At 40.1% G+C, this 25,072-nt stretch overlaps 2 protein-coding genes across 3 annotated transcripts in view; one reads left to right on the top strand and one right to left on the bottom strand.

Annotated features, from left to right (window-relative positions):
• Nucleotides 1–25,072, bottom strand: part of LOC6031344 — a 98,317-nt gene that overhangs the window by 30,765 nt on the left and 42,480 nt on the right. For both annotated transcript variants that reach the window (XM_038258506.1, XM_038258505.1), the window contains 2 exons: nucleotides 20,717–20,833; nucleotides 20,229–20,580 (listed from right to left, as the gene is read on the bottom strand). In XM_038258506.1, coding sequence (XP_038114434.1) covers nucleotides 20,229–20,580; nucleotides 20,717–20,833 — 469 coding nt within the window. The remainder of the gene's footprint in view (nucleotides 1–20,228; nucleotides 20,581–20,716; nucleotides 20,834–25,072) is intronic.
• Nucleotides 23,289–24,486, top strand: LOC6031345. Its single transcript, XM_001842106.2, has 2 exons — nucleotides 23,289–23,405; nucleotides 23,468–24,486. The coding sequence occupies exons 1-2, from the start codon at nucleotides 23,361–23,363 to the stop codon at nucleotides 24,323–24,325; spliced, it is 903 nt and encodes a 300-aa protein (XP_001842158.2). The 5' UTR covers nucleotides 23,289–23,360; the 3' UTR covers nucleotides 24,326–24,486.

The raw sequence follows: 25,072 nt of genomic DNA, 5'->3' as shown, positions 1-25,072 counted from the left end.
GTCGTATCAACGAAGCAAAATATAGATAATTTTCTCAGCGTTTCAAAAATATTGTTTTCAAAAGTGGGCAAACATGTGCACTTATTTAAAAAAAAATTAAAAAGTGCGACTATTTTCAAAAAAGTTACCTAAATATTGCCTCAACTTGAAAACGGTGCCTCTTATCAAAATTTCACTAAAGTACTTTTTTAATTGCAAATTCGATTTTACATCGAAAAATTAAGTTGAAATTTTTTTTGCGACCAACACAGTGGGAATCAAGAAGTTGGATACGTCGCATGTTTCCTAATGCGGTTCCGGATGTGGCCACCGGAGATCGGTGGAACCGGTTCCGATGAGCCCTATGGTATTTAATATTTTTATAGGATTGTTTTGCATGACTATTCATGGCAGAAGAGCAGTTCTCTACGGAATCGGTCTTTTTTCTTTAATTTTATTTTTTGTATTTTTTAATCCGTCTGAAACTTTTTTGGTGCCTTCGGTATGCCTAAAGAAGCCATTTTGCATCATTAGTTTGTCCATATTATTTTCCATACAAATTTGGCAGCTGTCCATACAAAAATGATATGTGAAAATTCAAAAATCTGTATCTTTTTAAGGAATTTTTTGATCGATTTGGTGTCTTCGGCAAAGTTGTAGGTGTGGATATGGACTACACTAGTCTTGATTTTAAATTTTTGAAAATATTTTTTTCGATAAGATCGGAAAATTTTACGAATGTTTCATGTTTTGACATTGTAAATCGGATTTATAGTTGCTGAGATATCGACATTAGAAAATGGCGGGTTGTTTGGGTGAGACTTAGAAAACATCAATTTTCCTGTTTTTTAGCCTTTGCATGGCAATATCTCAGCAACTATGGGTCGTATCAACAAAGTTAAATAAAGCAAAATATAGAGAATTTTCTCAGCTTTTTAAAAATATTTTTTTCAAGGGTGGGCAAACATGGGCACTAATTTTGAAAAATGAAAAACTGAGACTATTTTCAAAATAGTTACATAAAAATGGTTATAACTTGAAAACGGTGCACTTTATCAAAAATTCACTAAAGTACTATAACTATATACTATATATAACTTGAAAACGGTGCACTTTATCAAAAATTCACTAAAGTACTTTTTGGTTGAAAATTCGATTTTACATCGAAAAATGAAGTTGAAAAATTTTTGCGACCAATATTTCGATTTTTTGAAAAAATCAGTATTGATTCAAAAAATCCTAACTCCGTCAAAGATTTTTTGCCCATTCTGGAAATTTCTGAAAAGTTGGCATTTTATGTCCTCTAAAACATATCAAAAAAATAAAAAAAATAAAAATAGTGTTTTTTTGCAAATCAAATTTTAGCGACAAAAAGTTAAATAAAAAATCACCAGATTTTTTTACCGTGTATCATTTTTTTCCAGTGTAGTCCATATCCATACCTACAACTTTGCCGAAGACACCAAATCGATCAAAAAATTCCTTCAAAAAATACAGATTTTTGAATTTTCACATATCATTTTTGTATGGACAGCTGCCAAATTTGTATGGAAAATTATATGGACAAACTAATGATGCAAAATGGCTTCTTTGGGCATACTGAAGGCACCAAAAAAGTTTCAGACGGATTAAAAAATACAAAAAAATCGAATGACCGAAATCTCAGAGAATTGCTATGAAGAAAGCTTATCAGTTCACAATTGGAATAATCTGACACTTTTTCCTAAAATCATGATCTTCCGGTGGCCTGTACTCCGGTCACCGGTCCGTGCAGTGCGATTTTTCATCGGATTATTGTTCCAGGTGCAAAAACGAAGCTTTTGGTGTTTAGCAATCGATGGTTTGCGCGAAATCATGTTGCGGTAATTTTTTGGGTCCTTTTTTCCCACTGTGCAATGTTTTGATTTTTAGAAAAAAAATCAGTATTGATTAAAAAAATCATAACTCGGTCTAAGATTTTTGCAAAAAAAATCAAACCATCCACATTAACGACCCCCGGGTCTTTTGTGGTCTCTATTGCAAGTTTCTGCTCGAACCTAGGAGTCCGAAGGCTTGAATGGGGGGAACACCCAAACCTCTTTTTACTCCAAGGAACCTTCCACCCCAGTGTTTGAACTGACGACCTTTGGATTGCGAGTCCAACCGCCGCCAGCGATTCCACCGGAGTAGGCTTGGTTTGGTGTGTTGTTTGTACTTATGGCATGGAGACGACTCCTACACCTGGAATGACTTAACGGCTTAACAACCAAGGCCGGGACCGACATTTTACTTCCTCATCCGATGGAAGGTTGCAGCAGATGGGAATCGAACCCAGAATCATCCGCTTACAAAGCGGACAGCGTAACCATTCGGCCACGCACTGCCACTGATTTTTGCACAACCTGGAAATATCTAAAAAGTTGGCATTTGATGTCCTATTAAACATATAAAAAAAAAGTATTTTTTTGCAAATCAAGTTTTAATGACAAAAACTAAAAAAAAAAAAAAATTACCGTGTAGTCAGTATCCATACCTACAACTTTGCCGAAGACACCAAATCGATCAAAAAAATCCTTTAAAAGATACAGATTTTTGAATTTTCATATATCGTTTTTGTATGGACAGCTGCCAAATTTTGCATTTATGCAAAATGGCTTCTTTGGGCATACCAAAGGCACCATAAAAGTTTCAACTGGATTAAAAAATACAAAAATTAAAATTAAAAAAAAAGACTGATTTCGTAGGGAATTGCTCATCGCCATAGTACTTTTTGCAATTCCGTCGTGAAACTTCTTACTTTTTCTGATATTCTCGAACGACGAAATAGCCTACCTTTCTGTACCAAAAATAACAGATGAAAATAAAAAAATAATAATGTTTTGAAAAGCAATTGCTGAAAAGTTCTACTTCTCAGCGCTGAAACGGATGCCGAAAAGTTGAACCTGTTTAGAAAAGTAATACTTAAAAAAAACATTGATTTAAATGATTCATTGACAAAATATATGGACATTTGACTTATAATTCTCGTCGTATTTATCCAACTCGGTGAACCTCGTTGAAAAAATGTACGACTCGTGCTAAAAAAAACTTCTTTTTGCAACTTGTTGCATAAACTACTATTTTAGCATCCATTTGAGTGCTGAAAAGTTAACCTTTTGGATATTGTTTTGCAGTTTGACACTTATCTTGACGGTAAACATCACTGAAGTGATTCCCCAAATAAATGAAAAATCTAATTGAAATGCGCTTTTTCAGGAATCATAAAAAAGTTTGATTTTGTTGCTATTTTTTCTGCTTTGAGCTTGCAGTTTTTTCCTATTTAAGGGCGAATGTATATAAGGGTCACAAAAAATCGACCTCTGGGATACTCCCTAATTCGATTCTTAGGCAAAAATAAGTAACTGTGAAAATTTTGAAATTTTCTCGGCACCTTACTGTATGTTCGTGTAAACTAGTGGTGGGCAAAACCGCTCATTTCTGTGAGCCGCTCATTTTCGTTCGCTCATTTAAATGAGCGGCTCTTTTGAACGGCTCATCCGCTCATTTCGCTCAAAGTCAGAAAATAGACTGGAATGAACTGAAACATGTGCTCAAGATATTCAGATTTTTTTTTTCAAACAACCAATGGAGTGATATAAAATATATGTTTTCATCGCACTTATTCTGAACAGATTGGAGATCGTCCATAAAACATAGAAAACCGTCGATTTGCTTTATCCTTTTTTGGAAAGCATTTCAAATATAAACGTTTTATATGAAAAAAAGAAAAACATTGATCTCTGAAATCCACAAATATCGAAAACTTTTTTCATAGAGAGGTAAACAACCTTGAGTTTTTTTTTCAGAAGTGAATATTTTCAACCAAATTTAATTGTAAAAAGTAAAAAGTAATGAAAAGCTAGCTGAATTATCGTTTTGATAATGGGACCATCCATAAACCACGTGGACACTTTAGGGGGGGGGGGGGGGGGTATGGCGATTGTCCACGATCCATACAAAAAAGATTTTATTTGTATGGACAATTGTCCACGAAGGGGGGGAAACAGATTCCCAAAAAAGTGTCCACGTGGTTTATGGATGGTCCCAATTATCTTCCCATTATTTTGTGAAACAAAAGATTTAATTTGGCGCTCATTAACATGCATATTTGAGGTAGCGTTTTGCTGCACTTAATAAATTAGTCTTGAAATGCAGTTTTTTGTTTAATAAGAACATCTTTTACTCATGACAGCAAATGAATGATCAAAACAAGCGTCAAAAAGAAGATCTGAAAAAATGCCTTAATAAATCTATTGAACAATTACCCGGTCGGAAAAAAATCTGGTAAATTTGAGTGTCTGGCGCAGGCGGACGTTTGTCGTGCAGTTCAGACACACTTGGCACATTTCTTTTAGCCAGGTTTTGCGTGACGCCCGACGAATCTGGCGAAAATCTGGCGGGATAACTCACAGCTGTCTGGCACAAAAACCAATCGGTTCAATCGGTTGAACCGTGCACGACCGGTTTGTTGCATATTCGCCAGAATTCTGGCAACACTCTTGGGCCAGTCGGGGGGAAAATCTGCCAGACGTCTTGCGCAGCTAAGTGCAGCGCCCAAGACAAAACGCCCGCCAGGCGCCCCCCTTTTCCGTCTGGGATGAAGTTTTTACATGCATTCGAACATAGTTCGTATGCTAGTTTGCGGTTTTAATCCATGTATTGGACCGTTTATGATTTAAAATGTAATTCACCACAGCACATCACACAAACTTGGCACTCTTTTGTGGTACCCAGACGGAAAAGGGGGGCGCCTGGCGGGCGTTTTGTCTTGGGCGCTGCACTTAGCTGCGCAAGACGTCTGGCAGATTTCCCCCCCGACTGGCCCAAGAGTGTTGCCAGAATTCTGGCGAATATGCAACAAACCGGTCGTGCACGGTTCAACCGATTGAACCGATTGGTTTTTGTGCCAGACAGCTGTGAGTTATCCCGCCAGATTTTCGTCAGATTCGTCGGGCGTCACGCAAAACCTGGCTAAAAGAAATGTGCCAAGTGTGTCTGAACTGCACGACAAACGTCCGCCTGCGCCAGACACTCAAATTTACCAGATTTTTTTCCGACCGGGATGTACATAACATTTGAGAAATGTATCGATATTTTCATAATGAGATCATGCAACATCGGGCGACAGTCAGCTAATTCAAAATCACAGGCGCTCCGACACGGGCTAGCAACAAGCATAAAGTGCGCCAAAATGTTGGAATATGAGGCGACCGGTGAGAACCTAGTTTCCACTCTTTTCTCCACAGCACCGTCACCACCAGCGCGTGGAAGAACGAACCGAACGAGAGCGAATGAGCGAGAGCGAAATAACGAAAGAGTGAGCGAAAACGACGCCGTTCGACGACGTCGACGACGGCGCGAGCGACGCTTATCAAGCGCTCCATTCATTCTTTCCGTTCATTCGCTCTCGCTCATTCGCTCTCGTTCGGTTCGTTCTTCGACTCGCTCTTAGATTTGACGGTTCTTTGAAAAGAACCGGTTCACAAAATGAACCGCCGCTCATTTTTTCTGAGCGGTCGCTCATTCGTTCTTTAGCTTGAGCCGGTTCATAAGAACGGTTCGCTCAAAAAAGCCCATCTCTAGTGTAAACGCATTCCAAATTTCCCAAAAAAGTCGCCATATTTAAATTTAGCATCGGAAAAGTCGCATGAAGTAACTTAAATTCATACCAAAATTAAAAATTGTTTGTTTTATGTTGTTGCTCATTACATTTGGGTGAATTGAGCCGAAATGTGGGCATTCGTCCATAGGTTTGTCTCTTAATGATTTTCAGCTAACTCAAACCTTTAGGCGCAGATGGTTTGTGACGAAAGATTTCTCTTCCAAATATAGGTCAGTATTCAAACACAAAATGATAAGTTAAAGTCGACTTTATCTGACGAAGAGTACCCAGACATTGTCCAAGTAATACCTCCAAAGATTGTCGCCACGTATCTGTCTGCATATTTTACGAATGACCGTTCAGTTGGGTACTAATTGCACAGGGAGTACGCACATAAACAGCCTGCGGGACTAAAATAAAGCGCGCTTTTTTTGCGAACACTACCGAGTCTGGCGACGCTGGGACTCTGACGATGTGATAATGTTATCAAATCGAAATCAAATATGCAAATGGGGTCCCACCGGAAGGGGATTTGCTGGGTCAATGAGGGGAGGGGAGGTCAAGCCCCAACAGGCGCTCACTGACTGACCATTTCGATTTGCATAAGTAAATCGAACGAAACAACAAAAATGAAAACATTGTTGTATTTATTCAGCCAAATGGCCCAAGGAGGAGGAAAAATCAATTGCTGGACACGGCGAGTGACGTCCGGAGTTGCCTCAGTAATGACTTTGTGTCTACTTCTAATGCTTATACGGGGGTTGAATCGTGCGTTTTTATCGCAGTGCAGATAGTCTTATGTGATGTCATAAGTTATAAATCATGTTATGTTGAGAGCTCATCGTTCAAGTGCTCAGTTTAAATGTTTAAACAGTTGATTAAACGTGATAAGGTTAAATGGCATAGACTGGTTATTTTTATTACTGCTGAATACGACCATTTCATAATAAATGTTGGCCAACAAATTAAGGATTTTAGAATCTGAAAAACACGTACGACCTGTACTTTAAGAAAAACACATAAAATCTGGTACTTTGTTCGGAAACTCATCAAAAACAACACCAAGTCTGTTTGTCCCATCGTTGAACTTCTACGCATAATTGTCCCACCAAGTATTTTCTTACACGGAATCATCAGTTTTACCAAGCATTATGTCTTGTTTACCTGATGTATAGCAAGCGAATCACAAATAAGGGTGATAAACTGCTAACTGGGGCGATTAGGGAGACATAGGGCGAATAGGAACCCACGGGACAATTATGCGTAGAAACACAGAAATCGGTCGAAAAATTTCAATCGCGTTTTTCTCAGTTGCACTTTTTTGAACATGGGACAATTATGCGTAGAACGGCAGAACAGTACCAGTGTCAACAAACTTGATAGTCCTTGAGGACTCCACTCTGGTGAAACGCAATCACACTTGAAATGCGACCTCTTATAAGGTACCAAATCAGCAGAGCAGCAGAGTTCAATATATGGGAAACCGCTCATTGCTCCCAAACACCCACAAACAGTGGAAATCAATATCGATCACTTTGGCCAACATTCCATCCTGGAGAGGAAAAACAGGATAAACTGGGAAAAGCGCAAGCAAAAAAAAACAGTATGCAACAGGCAGCAAAAGGCATCCTTCTCCCCAGAACAAACATCGGACCAACCCCGGAGAAGTCAGCCCTCCGAACTCCGACCCGTCGACGCCGTTGTAGTACTAGATGTTATGTTGAATCAGAAGCAGTGTTACAGGACGACCAATGAAGCTTCCTGTCTGTCGGTCCAGGACAAGGTTCGGTACTGAGCAGTTCTCTGGAAAAAATCTTTTTGCATTTTCAATTCTTTTTTTTTTAATTTTGGCAATAAACTTTTCAATCTACCTACTTTATGATTTCGACAAAATTGTTTGTTTTCAGCAAAAATAGTATGCCAAAAAAAAAATAATAATAAGGTGAAATTTTAAAGAATCAGAAAAATGGCCGAAAAGGCTGCCGTCTTCTGACCTTAATTTCAATCAATGATTACAAACACAACCTTAGCCTCGACTGCCTGAGAACAACCGTGGCCAGGATAATGGTTTTTTGAACACTTTTTTCCACACCTACCTTTACCAAATGATTACTCCAGGACCATATGTTCACCAATGATCGAATGCAGGATATTTTGTTGAGATTACTCACTTTAACACGTTGGAAAGTCCTGAAATATTGGGCCAGTACAAATTTTCAATCGCTGGCCTCTTCTTCCCAAAAAAATTGTAGTCTTCTTCACACAAATTGGGCTCTTCATTATTTTCACTGAAAACTCCGATAACTTCTCACTTAATGCACTTCATACCACTAAGCAACTCCTATTTTGATGAAAACTTGTAGGAACAGTACTTTTGGAAACGTAAAAAACTTTATTTTCCTCGTAATTTGCCGAAACTTCCGAAACCCGAGCCTCCGAACCGAGCAAATTTTCGTTTTCTTCTTCTCTGTTCTTGCACAGCAAGCTGAAAATCATCATTTCTTAACAAATATTTTGAAAAGGCGTACCTAAAACCTAGTCAACTGCTTCAATTTCCTTTGCACAAGCCATTCCCAAACGTTCTTTGATCACGGCATAAAGGGTTGCCAGCAGCATTTAGCTTTTAAATGTACAATAAAACGAAAATTATTAAATTTGTTCTGTTAAAATCCACTGAAAAGCAGCAGAATTTAATTATTCAATAAAACACAGAATATACCGAGTAAAAAAGTCACTTGGAGCAAAAATTTCAACCAAATTCAGAACAATCTAATTTGATATAGTTTTGTTCGCCCTTGAATTGGCATTACTGCTTATTTCAGCCAATCAGGAGCCGTGATCTTTCTGACAAGTTGTTGTTCACTCAAAAAAATATTCACGTCGAAGTTACGTGAAAAGCTATGTGGTATTTTTCCACTAGACTTTTCACGTAACTTCTACGAGGTGGTTCTAGTGGAAGCGGAATATGCTTGGCCAGATCATTTCACGTTGATTTTACGTGTTTCACACGTGAAAGCTAAATGTATCAGCTGATGAATTCTACATGAACGTTTTAGTGATTTTTATAGGAACCTTCTAGTACTTATGTAATCTTATTTCAGATTATTTTTTCTGTTTAAAATAACAAAATAATGCAATTTTCAATTCTAATTTAATGGTTTATTGAACTTTTCTTTTAATAACATTTTGTAAATTATTCAAATTCACGATTTTGTTGTGTTCCGTGTCGAAGTTGGGCATCCGTTTTGACTTCCGCTTGACGAATCGAAGTTGGCCACAGGGCGATCGTTCCGACGAAGTGACCTGACAGCTGGTCTAACTGGTCATCTTTGTTACGAGTGATGGCATACAAGATTGGCCCCGTCTAGGCCCCGTCGTTGCCGTTTTGTCCTCGTTGGTACTGTCACCGTGATTTGAATTTTTCCCTGATAAATAAAGAAATAATGTTTCTTAAAATCATCGTTAAAATCTCTTTAACCCGAATTTAACTTACGGTTGTAGCGAAACTAGTCGGACGATGAGAGGGTGGCCACAAAAAAACCCGGAGTGGATGCTCGGACAGAGGCCGGACACTAGCTCTATGACCTGAAACGAGTTGTGTAATCCGTACTCGAACTTCTCCGGGGCACACTAGAAAAGGTCGACGACCCGTTGGCCATGTTCGCTCCACGGTAGCTTCGACCATGAATGTCATTCCGACGGACCAAATCGCAGAGTTGCGCCTGGGAATACTTTCGAGGGGTATGGCCAGAATTCCATGGTTACCGGAAAAGAAGATACTGCTTCAAAAGATCTGCAAAATAAACATGAATTATTAAAACAAAATATAATTATACCTAATTCAACTTACTGTTAAACATATTTAATGAAATTTTGCGAGCGCAAGTCCGGCAGCAGATCTTCACCGTACGCCAACAATTTTCATACTAAAATAATCACGTAGAAATTTGGCCGAATGGCTCACCCAAGTCTCGTTGAAGTTATATTTCAAAACACATAAAAGCTACATGAAAGATCCTAGTGGAAAAATACTATGAGGTTTTTCACGTAACATCAACGTGAAATATTTTTTTTGCCGGTACACTTTCAGATTGTTTTTACGTGTGTCACGTAAAACGTGCCTAGCGAGGGGAAAATTGGGGTTACGTGATTTTTCACGTAGCATCAACGTGTGGATTATTTTGAGTGTTGTTGCTTTGTTTGTTGATTTTGTTGAAGTGGTTCTGGCGGAGCGAATTTTTCTGGAACACAAATTCTTCGGCAAGATACCGTATCTGGCCAATCGGTGGTGGAATTTTGGCCGAAGTTTGTGATAGCCTCGGGGAAGCAGAATTGCATCGCGCACCAAGAGTGAGTATGGTGCGATTTCGATTTCGATTCGATTTTTATTATATTTTTTTCAGCAAATCATCAGTGCAGCCTGCCGGAACAGTTTCCGGGTCATCCGTGAAAAGGCGTCGCCCGCAGATTTGTGACCAAGAATGCGTTGGACGGAACGGACGGATCAGGATTCGGAGCGAGATGATAGTAGAGGGAAGAAGAGTTCCGGGAGGGGATCTCAGAGTAGGTGAATCTATAAGGAGTTCCAACCTACACCACTCAGCCATCGAGACGGACCCCAGTCAACGCCTGGCCCGCGATATACCCCAGGTGACCAAGTCGACACCTGACGCGTCGACGTCGCGGCTGTCAGACGGGTGTAAACACGACGCCGGCGACTGCGGGTCGCGACGACCACGAACTCCCGCGCATCACCCACAACACCAGCCAACCCACAGCAGCAACGAGAACAACAACAAGCGTTAGTAGAAAGAGAAAGAAAAGTGCGCGGATCTGAGCAACGAGCGCTCTGGTCCACAAGACGCTGCCCCGATCCTGGTCCGGCTTCCAGCGTAGCTCGTGACCGTTCATCTGGTCCCTAGGGAACCCTGAACCCGGGTTTCTGAGCCACTGGACCCGGTTGTGGCCGTGATCGTGACATCTCGACCTGTGTAGGAGGTCCATCAACCCTCCGAGCCAAGGAACCGCCACTCACAACTGCCACGAACGCACGTCTCTGCCAGCTGATTGACCCTGACGGGCCCCGCTGACGAAAACCGCCCGGAGGCTAGTTAGCCGCGGTCGTGTTCCGGATCTACCACCAGCCCCCACCCCCTCTCGGTTGTGCATGAATTCTTCTAGCGGCGTGTTTCCTTGGCCTTGAGATGCAGGTCGACCTGGTTGGTCCCGCGTACTTGGGCGCGGACTGGGGATGGCTACCTCGGCGATCGGCCGCTCTCGCGAACCTGCCCAGCGATTTCCGGCTAGCCTGAATGCCCTCGACAACTCTTCAGCGCTATCCCTAAAACGCTGGTCGACCTGGTTGGCCCCACATTCGAGCTCAGGTGAGTCGAGCGATCGACCCTGCCAGTCCCGTTGCACAGCCGTGCACCTCGCGTGTTCGTGATGGAAGCTGCGCAAACCGTCGGCGAACGGTCAAGAGTAAAAAGCTAGTTTTAACTTAAAATTAGGTATAGAAACACAATTACACTCTTATATAAACATACACCTAGATGTTAAAATGAAAATTAAAAGCGCTGCGGCGCATTGTAGAGATAGTTGCGACTTTTTAGTTCGGTCCGCAAGTAGATTTAGTGCGTGGAAGGGTCGTTGTGGAAGCGGGAGGACTAAGAGGGGTAACTCTTTTCGGGAATCCCGCGTTTTAGCCTGTCCAGTTCGAAGATTCTTGTTGTTGGGATCTGACGGTGACTCAGTGACGAGTTGCCTTGGTATGACCTGCCCTGAGGTCTCATGGCCGGTTCGGGCATCAGTAGACGCATCCTAGCACTTCCACGGCCTAGCGCAGAAGTGAAAGTTGTACCCCGAAATCCCCTATCCAATTCCCGCCCGTTACAGCCTTCTATCGGATGCGGAAGTAAAACGTCCCGGCCTTATGGCCTATCTACAATCACTTAGCTTAGAACATCTAAGTAAAGTAGTTACTTAGGAAAGTCTGCAACTTACGTTCGTCATCCACAATCAACTTAGAAAACTTGCTGGGCTGATATACGTTGCTATGCAGTTGTTTGTTTACCTTTGATATGGAAACGTCAACTTACCGTAGATTTTGAAATTTTCCAAACCAAACGTCAGTTTCTAATTTGATAACTTTTCCATTGTAGAAACTCAAATTCATTTCCATAGATTCAAATTCCTAAGCTAAGTGAAATTTTCTAAGCTAAGTGATTGTAGATAGGCCATTAGTTGTTGTTAGGCCGTTAAGTCATTTCAGGTGTAGGAGTCGTCTCCCCCGTATAAGGACAATTAAAACACCAAACCTAGCCTGCTCCGGTGAAATCGCTGGCGGCGGTTGGACTCGCAATCCAAAGGTTGTCAGTTTAAATCCCGGGGTGGAAGATTCCTTGGAGTAGAAAGAGGTTTGGGTGCCCTCCCCATTCAAGTATTCGGACCCCAGGGTTCGAGCAGAAACTTGCAGTAGAGACCACCTGTGGGTCGTTAAAGTGGAAGGTTTGTTTTTGTTAGTCGGGATTACACCCCAACTGGGATTAAAATATTCTAACAAGTTTTATGTACCCTATTTAACGAATTATTTCCAGTAAACAATTACAAGAAATTTTTACAATCAAAACTTTGTTTGTTTTCAGTTAGTAAACAAACTCTGTTAGTAGTGGTGTGTGTTGGTTTTACCAACACAAATATATTGCTAATGATCAATGATTTCAATGATGGATGAGAAAAAGAAGAATAAGAATAAGAAGCCCAAATAGATTTGACCCGATTTCACCTTAAACCATACGTAAACTTGGCAAGAGTTTAGCTCTGGAATTGGAAGCGTGCCGTTCGCATATGGGTGAGAAAGGGAACCGGAACAGGAAGCAGCTCCTCTGCATTGGGCGAGAGTAAAAGTTTAGTCAATAGCATCAGCTGCTGACATCGAACATTCCTATAAAAAAGCATGCTTCCCTTTCCCCTGTTGCCGTCAGAAATAAGAATATTTTTCCGGAGTTTCGAATGAGACGAGAATGAATTTAGTTTATAAAGTGATTGGTGGAGGGGTGGGGCAGCAAAATGATGTAAAATTTTCGATTGGGCTTCTTACTTCTGTGGTCAGCCTCTTTGGTTGGTTTGAATGGATGGATAACGTCTGCAAGTGAGTTATTGTGGACTATTTGGCTAGGAGAAGAGAGTTGAAAGTTGCTCAAACTTTCCTTGACTTTACATTTTCTTTAACTTTTTTCCCCAAATACAATAACATTGATTTCAAAAAGCAAAACATAAAGAGCGGGATTGAGTTTTTGCAAATCAACTCTTATTGTATATTATTTTTATTTTGATGAAAATTTCTCCCTCCATTTCTAAGGTTCAAATAAGCCATTCATTGGTTTCTCCGTACAAATTTGGGTGCTGTTCATAGAAAAGTGTTATGAGAAGGAACTTTCTGATCGATTTAGTGTCTTCGGCGAAATTGCAGGTAATGATTAGGACTATTCGGGAGAAAAATGTACAGGGAAATAAATATCAATTATAAAAATTTCAAATTTAAATTACAAGCCATGGTTTTAACATTTGCATAAACAAAGGTGTTTTAAAATGCATTATATACCTGTCCAGTAGGGTGCCCAGTAAAAATTATCCCAGCTCCACAAGCGGAAAACGGTTTTGTGAGTTATTTGTCGGGAACCGTGGTGTAGGGGTAAGCGTGATTGCCTCTCACCCAGTTGGCCTGGGTTTGATCCCAGGCGGTCCCGGTGGCATTTTTCGAGACGAGATTTGTTGGCCCCGGACTAACCTAAAAGGTTAGGTCGTTAGCTCAGTCCAGGTGTAGGAAGCGTCTCCCTGGGTCCTGGCTCGGTGGAGTCGCTGATAGGCAGTTGGACTAACAATCCAAAGGTCGTCAGTTCGAATCCCGGGGTGGATGGAAGCTTAGGTGTAAAAAGAGGTTTGCAAATCAAGCCTTCGGACACCTAGTTTCGAGTAGGAATCTCGCAATCGAGAACGCCAAGGCAATGCTGCGAATAATTTGATTTGATTTTGATTTTGAGTTATTTTAAGCATCTTTGCCAATTTTGAGCGAAATTGGTTGTGATTATCCCATTGATTTCCAGGGCCTGAACTTGGTGAAAAAAGTGTTTGCATGCAAAAATTACATTTTTAAATCGTTAATTACTTTTCAAGATCGAGTTTTACAGCTTTGGTATATTCTACAAAGTTGTAGAGCGTCACTAGCGTGCACAGGGTAGGGCAACATAGGGCAACTGCCGCACCATCCGCAGAAATTTGTTCTATATTTGGGCAGGGGGCGTCCATAAACGACGTAATTTTCAAACCGTCCATATAATTGCCCCATCTTCCTCGAGTAGTATTGAAAAAACATTTTTTTGCAGTGCTGTACATTGGAATTTCATAAAAAAAATCAAAACATGTTTAAACGAGTCTAAATTAAACATAAAATCCATTTCAGATAGTTTTTAATAATGTAAGCTTCTACTTTTATTGAAATTCTGAAGTTTTTTTGAAAAAATAATTTCTTCTTTTTTTATTTATCTTTTTTATAGTTTTACAAGGCCATTTTTCAGTAACCAAAGGTCGGATTATTAATGTCACTTAAAAAGAAAATTGTAGATAATTTTCTCAGATTTTCAAATATTCTTTTATCAGAGGGGAACGAGGATGGACACTATTTTTTTTTAATTAAAAAAGACATTTTTTCTAAAATTTTAAACTTAGCCCTGTAACATTGAACACATAAATGAAAAAATCTCAGTTAGTAAAGTTGGTCAAAATTGAGTTTTGTGATAAAACGTTATAAAAAAGGAATATTTTCTCTTTCTTTCAATTTTTTCAAAGTTTCTCAAAAATTGAATTTTTAGAAAACATAGCATAGCATAGCATAGCATTGGTGTCTACCCGTAGCTGCTACTTCGTTATTGACCAGGACCCCCAAACATTGCTCCGTGGACCACAGATGAAAAGTAGGAACCAATCATCACCCCTTCGCAATTTTCAAAGGTCCCTATCGTGCTGATCAATACCGACGCCGGCCACGACCAGTGGTAAGACACGGGGAAGTGGATGGGAATGTTAGCCGATACTTGAGTGATGGGACCGCCAAATCGACTGCGTCTCCGACAAAGTATCACATGAGTTTTGAGGGGTTAGTAAGATGGGTATGAGGTCAGGATTCACTGTGGTAGGTGATGCGACCATGAGCAATTTGTTTATGGGTTGAAATTTTAAAAATCTTAGGCAGCCGGCTGCGGAGAGATACTTATCTAGGGATTTAAATATAGTATTAATTCGACCGCGATTCTCCAAAAATTCTCCGTCGGCGTGCCTTCCGATCAACGGTGATGTAGGAATGGCTTCATTCATTAAAATTATTTTATATCATAAGCCTTAAAACATATTCGTCGGCGTGCCTTCCGATCCTCGATGATATGGAAAGGACTTAATTCAGCAATACGACTTGCTTGTCTCAAAAAACAAACATCGGATCGTTTCTATCGAAAACTATATAAAGAGAACAAAAATAAAATTCATCGGCCAACGAACGCGTGAACTAAAAAGAATGAAAAAAGAAGAAGAAGAAATCCAATCACCCCATGTACACAAATAGCAACACAAAAGATATGAAAATAACACGAAAAAGCAGGACTGCGCGTCCACACAGGCACCGCACTACTGATGCCATTATTTAATTATAATGACCAATCCCATGCACTCGAACAGCGACATAAAAGAGACGGAAAATAACACGAAAAAACAGGACTGCGCGTCCACACAGGCAAATTGAATTTTTAGAAAACATATATTTTTACTTGTAAAATCTCATTTACAATTCAAGAGCGAAGCACAAGCTTTTGTTACGTTCAAACAAGCTCATATTTAGGATTTCGGCTCAGTACGCCCACCGAAACATGCTCTTGAATGCCCGTAAAAAAGTTTTTTTGCAATTTCGTCGTGAAACTACTTACTTTTCCTGTCATTCTTGAACGACGAAATAGCCTACTTTTCTGTACCAAAAATAACAGAATCGAATAGCAACACTTTTCAAAATAAATGCTGAAAAGTTCTACTTTTCAGCACTCAAATGGGTGCTGAAAGTTGAACTTTTCAGCACTTGTTTCGAAAAGTAACACTTTTCAACATTTTTTTGATTTAAACGATTTATTGGCAAAATACATGAAAATTTGACATAAAATTTCACTCAGTGTTTGTTTTTTGGAATTGCAAAAAATGTTGTATGGAACTCGTTGCAAAACTTGATTTTTTCAGCACTCTTCGTATCTATCCAACTCGATGAACCTCGTTGGATAAATGTACGACTCGTGCTGAAAAAATCCTCTTTTTGCAACTTGTTGCATAAACTACTATTTTTACATCTTAGCATGCATACATGCTGGCGATGTTTCATAGTCGCCAGACAGAAATTGAAAATATTAATTACAACGATTGTAGAAGGCTACAAATAAGACCAATAAAATGTTAAGTCACTCCAACTACCAAATTAAACAAAAAAGCAAAGTAAAAGTTACTCCCAATCCCACTCCCTAGTTGGAAAACCGTTATCAGTGCACTCACTCTCTGCACTCACTGCAGAAGCCACTTTGACTTCAACTCTCGATAAGATGAAAACCAAACAGACCGATAATGAGAAGATACTTTTGTTGATACAATTGACGCTCTTGTTCACTTTTCCCGACGACCCCGGACGACTCGCACCTAATAGCTAGCAGGACCTGTCGTCTGTTTGCGTTTGTAATTTCCGTTTTTCCACTTGTTGCATCGCCACACCAGTACCGGTCGCCGCAACAGGTTCGCCAGCCACGTGGCCAGACGTTCGTTATTCGATTATCTGCCAGCTTTCTGGAGATTGGGAAAAGCTTTCGGATGATGATGACAATGGCGGTGTTTCACGCTGAAAGCGACTCGCTAATTAAAGGTTTCCACTCGGTTTGGCAAGCTGTAACCGAAAGCGTTCACTAGAAGCTTCTCCGATTTGGCCATGTGAGACAAAACATCCAATTTCGCGGTATTCTTTGAGACATCGAATCCGTGCGCGTCTAAGGAACCCTTTCTTCCGTGTGTTCTGCCTGGTACAGACGGGATGGCAACCGCTCACTCCAAATAGTCATTAATCAGCCTTACGTTGCTTCTGTTGCACAAGCTAGCGAGAATCTGACGGAAACTGATCAGTGTTGGAGTGATGTTGCTTGCTCGTATACGCGAGAGAAGGATGGTGTTGGGACTTGGCGGTAACGACGTGTTTCGTCATGTGCGTTGTCATGAGAGTGGAGTGAATCTTGGAAGTTGTCCTTTGTCTCGGACCGGATCGGTGTCTGGCCGTGTCACGCTGAGTTTTGAGAACACCGGAAAACCAATTATTTTCGCGAGGATATCTAATAATAAATGTTGATGTCAAAAAAATCCAATCTTTCGAACATAAATGTTGAATGAAATAAAATAGAGCTTTTACCCTCTTCTGTTGGGGTTGGGAGTTAAATTTGCCCGAGAAACAAACGAACAACACAGCTTCTTTTGGCATATCCCGTGATCAAATGGTGATCTTTATATAAAATATCCTGACAAATCGATTGGTGATGGTCTATCTACCGGAGACTTCAGGAAGTAATTCATTTTGCTTATTTTTTGACTAATTTTTTTTATATGCGTTTAACAAATATCACCAATCGATTTATAAACTGTTTATTATTAATGTTTATTTTGGATTTTTTTTGTTGAAAATTTCACTTTTGAGCCAAATACATTAACATTTACTTAAGAAGATTTGAAATCATGTTGAAAACATGAAAAACTTATTTTTAGAATGTGTTTTGTGAAATAGGGTATTTTAACCATTAGTGGACCCCCTAGTAGAGCCGAAGCACATTTTTCACAAATTTTCAATATTTTAAGCACTTTTTCATAACCCTTTGTACAAAACAATGAAAACTGAAGTCTTTTGAACAATTTTGACTATTTGTTTCATCAGTTATTTGTTTTTGAGCAGAAAAATAGCCAATTGAAAAAAAAAGATTTTTTTACCTGTTGTGGACCCCCTTTTCCTATAGTGGACCCGGGTCCATAATCCGATTGTGGACCCGGGTCCACTATAGGCAAACTGTTATTTTTATACCAAATTTAACCGATATTTGATGTTTTGATGCATGGTGTAGGTCTAATGATAGATTTAATGAATAAAAGATGGATTTTGCTTACTTTTCATCATAAACAAATATTTTTTGTTAACAAATTTGGCTTTGCAGGCCAAGTGCGAATGATTCTGATGATACCTCTTCAGTTGACGCTCAGGCGAGGAACATCCTGGAAGGAGCGAAACTGGCTAGGTCCGCAGTCCTGTTAGATCATTTCTTGATCGAGACAGTATAGCTCTGGTTCCTTGCAAGTGTCCTATTTTCTTACCTCCACGTTGGCTTGGTTTTCATGATGACCTAGCTGGTGGCCTGTGGAAACGGATCGTAAACCTTTGACCACCGCGGGTCAGAGTCGAGACGGCTAAAAGAAAGGGGCGCGACAATGTGGGAAAGGGAAGTTATTTGTGATTGTAGACGGTATTGTTTTGATTCGCAGTATGTTGAGTCAACTGCTGTGGATGTACCTGAAACATCGCACAACGGGGTTTCTCTTCTTTCCATTTCATCTACCACCTATCTTCTGTTTATTTTGTTTCACTGATTTTCTAACGCGGCTTCTGTTAACTCCATTTGATTTCGATTTTACTCATTTGATTCTCTTATTTCTCAACGCTTTTCCACTCTATTTTATCAACTGATGCTGCTGTAACAAACTGTCTGTTTTTCCTTAATTTGGCAGCGATGTCAATATTGTTTATCTTTATTTATCTATTTGAATATTTTTTCATCTGCCCTATAAATTGCATTTAATACAATCTAAGCTTGTTTGTTACCTCTTTTTATTAACTATTGTTAATTTCATTATCTACTTAATAAATTACTATCTTTCTTTTACTATTGATTCTTCAAATAGTATATTTCTTTCACTGTCCATTGTTTTCAATCTTCACCCTTTTCTTCAAACAAATGAGGTTCGAACCCTTACTCAATTTTTGGAATGATCAAAGAATTAACACAAATATTACTATTGTACTTTTGAAAAACTTTTCTAAAATGCTTAGGACCAAAATATTGTAACAAAACACCGCGACAAGAGAAATAGCAACAGATAAACACGACTCAACACTAGGAAAGATTTCAGGAGAAAACAATACACAGTAAATAACAATTAGTTTTTGAACTCAAACTAAAAATATAACAGTTTTTGCTTTAATGAAAGTTGATAGGCACACTATAATGGTTAGGCGCTTATACTTACATCAAACCCTACGTAATGTACCACCCCCGGCCGAGTTAAAATGCGTAACCGGAAAAGAAGGTGTGCATGCCTGGCACGAACACTCAAAGCGTGTTCTAGCGTGCTGCTCGTACTGACTCAGAGCAAGGGTGAGATGTAGGTGTAAGGGCAGTGCGTGTTCGTCGGGAACCTAGTGCATAAGATCGGTCAAGGCCCGTTCTTACACTGAAAATTGCGAATTGCGAATTAACAAATTTGGCTTTAAACAACAAGAAACCAAACAGACATTTAAACACATTTATTTCAGAAAAAACATCAGAGAAAACGTCTCAAAAAACACTGTAAACATAAAAATAATTTAAAAAAAGTAATCTTGATGCAAATTTTTCCATATTAATTACATAAATGGTTGACCGAAACTAAACAATAGAATTGTTTATAGTTGCTGATAAAACCACGCATGTTTATTGGAAAAAATGTTTTGTTATTGATTTATTATTATAAAATATCATTTCAAACTGCAATTATGGTGCTTCAGTTAAGTACAATTAACTATAGTTTTGATTAATTATAAATTCTTACGGCTTCAGCATTATTGGTACATTTAACATGAAAACAGCTATATGTATACTCATAATTGAAAAAATATGCGTTTAGGTTGATAACAACAAGCAATTATTGTATGTTTTAGAGAAACTTTTGCTTGAATACACAGTTTTTATCATTTTTGAAGGTTTAATTAACATGGGTCCACTTTTGGAAAAGTTTGGATTTTCGTTGTCCTATATTGGACCCCCATAATTTTTGCTAGAAAATTGCATTTCTTCGCTTTATTTGAGTAAATATCCTTAAACTTACATTACTTCGACTTGCTGAAGTTAAATAATCAGTCAAAAAATGATTGGATGGTTAATTCAATCATAAAATATAAATGCAGTTTTGTTGTGAAAATGCTAGTGGCCATGGCTGATTTCAGATGTCGAACTCAAAACACCTATTTTGGTGAAAAGGACAATTCAATGTCAGTCAACATTGTTCTAAATGATGCTGAACATGCCAAATAAAAGATTTGTAGACAACAACACTCTTGAAATTGTGATTTTATTGAATTTTCCATTAAAAACCCTTCAGAGGGTCCACTATAGGAAAGGGGTCCACGAATGGATAACGTACCCTAAGGTAGGAAATTTCAACGTAGAAATCGCTTGCAGCAGAAATAATTATCAGAAAGCTCAACCACATAACCAATCCCTTTGTTGACTGTGGTTTTCATCTTACCAGCAGCAAGCAAACTTACCTCAGCGACCGCTGGCGCTGGTTCTTGCCATGGCCAAAGTTGGCCATCCGCTTGTTCCGATCCAGTCCGTACCCGTATCCGTACGGGAAGCTAACGGACGGCGTAACCGGTCCGTCGTAGAAGGTCTGCACGGGTGGTTGCGGCGGCGGACCGAGCAAACTTGCCAGCAGGTCGTAATTCCTCAGCCGTCCGACGCTGGCTGCTCCGTCGGACGGGTGGCCAGCCCCGAGGGTTGGGTAGAGGGCAGCCGCCGACAGGGGTCCCTGGTCGAAGAGTCCCTCGTCGTCCCACTGACCGCCGTGGGGAATCGAATTGCCGGAATAGTCCAAATCGTTGTACAGCAAGGGGTTCACTGGAACGGGAAATTATTTGATTTTTATTTATTAAAATTTTTTAGTAAAAGCAAAAAAGTTATTAAAAAATATTTGGAAATAAAACTCAGCCCAACATTAAATGTTTATAAGATGTGCCTGCGGCTTGGTGCTCACCTCCACGCTTCTGGGGAACGGATATTTGATGATTCCGGGCATCGAGCGGATCGGCCGTCACGGACTGCTGATTGGCCGCATCGGAACCTCCGCCACCGCCGTCGTCATGGTTAGCAGCTGGAATGGAATGGCAATGCAAAATGTACACAATTTTGAATTATTAATCAAACCCAAAGAGGCATTTAGGACGCGGCTAAATACATCAGCGTTTGCTCCGGATGGACGAGGGATGGTTCTGGAATTTATTTAGGCATTCCAATTGGCATCGTCGTGATTGGGATCGGGTGTGGCATGTTTTTCCATTAGCGCAGCGATAATGAGGGGGATGCCACGGAATGTGTCCGTATTGGATTTGTGGTTGTGGCTTTGCGGACAATGTAAAGATTTGGGTGGGTGCATTCCTAACCGTAATCGCGCTGATAGCAAATCGAAAATTTCTTGAAATTAAAGTGACCACATCCGTTATCTAGAAATTGAAATGGTATTCAACATGATGAATTGTACAGAACCTAATTAATTTTAGTACTTGGGTAAAACATGACCGAATTGAATTTAAAAAAAAAAATGAGGCATTCTCCCAAGAATGAGCATCTTTTTTTGTTCGAAAGAAATTTTGTTGGAAGATATATTGTATCTTTAGTTCGTCTATATAATTTTCCGTAGATTTAGGGAGCTATCCATACATAAAGACTTTTAACACTTTCAAAAATCTGTATCTTGAGAACAGATTTTCTGATCAATGCTTGAAAAGGGATCAATCACTCAACGGGACTGCTCGATATTCGATAGAACTTTCTGTCAGCGATCATTTCCCAAAACGATATTTGATCGCTGACAAACAACGCCTATCATGACCGTCATTGCTTGGCGACGGTCGATGAACGTAAACACGAAGACGAAACGAACGAAAACTGAGCACCACTCAAGCAGCCGCCCGAACGAGACAACGCGCTCTTTCTATTTCTCCCGTTTTTTGTCTCTCTCTTCCTAATGTATGCTGCGTGGTGACAGAAATCATATGATTGTTATCATTGGAGAGATGATCGGAATCTCGGTAGAATGTCAAACGACCGCTCTCTAGGCGATTTTTCTCCTGGAGGGAAGTCAATGATTGTGTGAGTGACTTTGCGTAGCACTCATTCCTTTGTGTGTGAAACAAACGAAAGCAGAATGTAAAAATCAGGTTGTCGTGGTGAAGACGATTGTAGTGTTCTGTCAGCTATCACAAACAAAGTCGAAATTTCACAAACTAAAAAAGTGTCAAACGAAAAAGTGACCAAGTGGTTGAGTATTTTTGAAAAAAAAATTTCTATGTGTTTTAGATGACACATAATGGCATCATTCGAACTATGACATTAGTTGGTCAACATTCACTTTGCAGTGTTGCCAATTTTTCAAAAATTAATATTTTTTAAAAACGCGGAAAAAAAATTCAAGCGACTTTTTTGAGTTGATTTTTAGATGTTTAGATTTGATTACACCGACCAACAAAATTTCTGCGCTGGCTCAACTTGAGGGGAAGCATGAAGTTTTGGGTCACCAGAAACATGTGCACTTCAAAAAGTTCATTGCATACAATTTTATATTGTGTATTTTTTGTTAAAAACCTTTTTTTTACTTGTAGAAGTGATAGCAAGCTTAATCATCTCTGAAAATATGTTTTTCGAATAGATCAGAAAATTTGGAGTTTTTTTAAAGGTCCAATAAACCAAATCTCGCCTTGAGTCAGGGGTATCAAAAAACATCCAAAAAGCAAAAAATGCAAATTTGGTTTATTGGACCTTTAAAAAAAAAACTGCAGAAATGTTCTACAAATTTGGATTCAACGTCATTGGAGATTGGACCAATGGTTGCTGAGATGCAGCTTCTGGAGGAAAAGCAAACAGGAAAAATGAAGTTTTTTATACGATGACTCAAGAAATACGTGTCAGATTTTCATTTTACAAAAATTATGCTGAGGTTTTCAAAACTGAGCATACGGATTTATGGGTGTCGAATGTGATTTTCATTTACTTTTTTAAAATTTTGAGTTAAATATGTAATTCATTTTAAGAAGGAAGTGTTTTCTAAGAAATTTTTATTAAATCCATATTTCCTCATAAGACAAACACCTGTAGTTTCGCAGTCCCAATCCACGGCTAGACAGCTTGACTCGAAAACATTCCTATCCTATCAGGCCGGTGTTAATCGCAAATCACGACAAATTCAATCGCTCGTTATGACTTCATCGATCATTGATGAATTAGTCCGCCGGACGAAATTGTTTCATAGCCGAACCGGATGCCGCGGTAAATCACCTGGCTAGACTTGACCTTTTTGGTTGTAAAAGTGTACGGGTCTTTGAAGAATTCGCAGACGGACGTACAAAGTCCCATTCAGATTGAAGGTTGGAATGAAATTTCCATTCATAAAAATTTGGTCTCACACACATATTAGGACGCGAGTGCGGTTGTTTTTGCTAACTTTGCGGTTATCAATCGGACGCGGATTTGTGGGAGATTAAATCCCTTCGATAACACTTTTTTGCAATCCGTTCGATATCAGAGAACGAAGTATAAAAATCCTTACCGACCAAGGTAAGGCATCATTAGCGATTCCGAACTAGTTAAGTCAAATTCGAAGCATTCAACAGCACTCAGGAACCATGAAATCCTTCGTGATATTTTCAATTGTACTCGTTGGGATGACCGTAAGTTTTTAAAATTAGTTCAATCAAGTTGGGACAACTTTTAATAACCATGAATTTCACAGGCTGTACTGGCGGACCGTCCCAAATCGGAAACTGTCATCTCCACCGTGAAAACCCTTCGTCCACGGTACCGTGAGATCCAGGACTTTGTCATTCACACTCTGTCCGATGCCCGTTTGAGCAGTTCTGAGAAACTGAACGTGTTCCACGAGGATGTCCTAATCGTGAAGGAAACGTTCGTGCTGGATGCCATCAAGAAGGAGAACAAGCTTCTTTACCAGATCAACAACCAACCCGCATCGGTCAACAGTGGCTGTCTTGACTTTGTCAGATCCCTTGCCGACAGTGTTATGAACCTTGCTGGAACCGCATACTCCGGGTGCATTTCCGATGCCAACACCGCTCTAACGGCCGAGATCAGCAAGTTTTACGCAGCCATGCAGAAGGACGAGTCCGACTACCTGGGAATTGGACTGTTGAACGTGTTCAAGGATGAGAACATCTTCTACAACCCCGATAGCATTCTGTCCAAGCTGTCTTCCAAGTCTGGCGAGCTGGAGCAGTACCCAACGTCCCTGTACGATGAAGTGAACGCGTGGGTTTCCCAGCTGGGCGTCACCATGGACAACCTGGAGCGATCGTACATTACGTGCATGACCGACGGTGAGCAGCGTCTGAAGATCGGTATGGAGCTGGCCCACGACAACATGATGGCGACCTGCAAAGCCGTGGAGGTTCCATCTGCGCCGGAATCGTTGCCCGGACAGATTTCGCCCGAACAATCCATCCCAGAGGACTACAAGCAGTACCAGCAGGACTACCCAGTGGCATCGATCCCGCAAGCGCCGGTGTTCCGCGGAACTCCCGTGGCTGAACCATCGGATTTTCTGAGAATGTTCCGCGAACGATTTGGTCTGTAAGTTAGTTGGCTAGACAACTGAACGAATAACTTCCATGAATACAGCAGTGTTTTGAGCAAATTAGAATATATTTTCTCATGAGTCATTTATTTATCTGTTTTCCCGATATTATCTAAAGCTAAGTTAAATAAATTGTAATCTTCGTCGAAGATAAAAAGTACCATCATACGATGTTGATATTATTGTCTTAAGAATAAGTGCGTCATTTGTGTTATTTTTCAAAACAGGACAAACAAAAAAAAATATATGCCTAATCTTTTAACTTGACCAGCGTTTCATCTATCACAGATTAACATGGAAATATCAGTGATTGAACCCGAATGCCAGCAAAACATTTGAGTAGAATGAAGAGTTATCTTTGCCGGGACCGTGGTGTAGGGGTAAGCGTGGTTGCCTCTCACCCAGTCGTCCTGGGTTTGATCCCAGAAGGTCCCGGTGGCAAATTTTGAGACGAGATTTGTCTGATCACGCCTTCCGTCGGACAGGGAAGTAAATGTTGGTCTCGGTCTAACCTAGTGGTTAGGTCGTTAGCTCAGTCCAGGTGCAGGAGTTGTCTCCCTGGGTCCTGCCTCGGTGGAGTCGCTGGTAGGCAGTTGGACTAACAATCCAAAGGTCGTCAGTTCGAATCCCGGGGTGGATGGAAGCTTAGGTGTAAAAATAGGTTTTCAATTGCCTCAACAATCAAGCCTTCGGACACCTAGTTTCGAGTAGGAATCTCGCAATCGAGAACGCCAAGGCCAATGCTGT

This window comes from Culex quinquefasciatus, chromosome 2, assembly GCF_015732765.1.
Source record: "Culex quinquefasciatus strain JHB chromosome 2, VPISU_Cqui_1.0_pri_paternal, whole genome shotgun sequence".
NCBI classification, from domain to species: domain Eukaryota; kingdom Metazoa; phylum Arthropoda; class Insecta; order Diptera; family Culicidae; genus Culex; species Culex quinquefasciatus.
The sequence above is the reverse complement of the archived record's forward strand: the minus strand, read 5'-3'. Positions and strand labels throughout refer to the sequence as shown.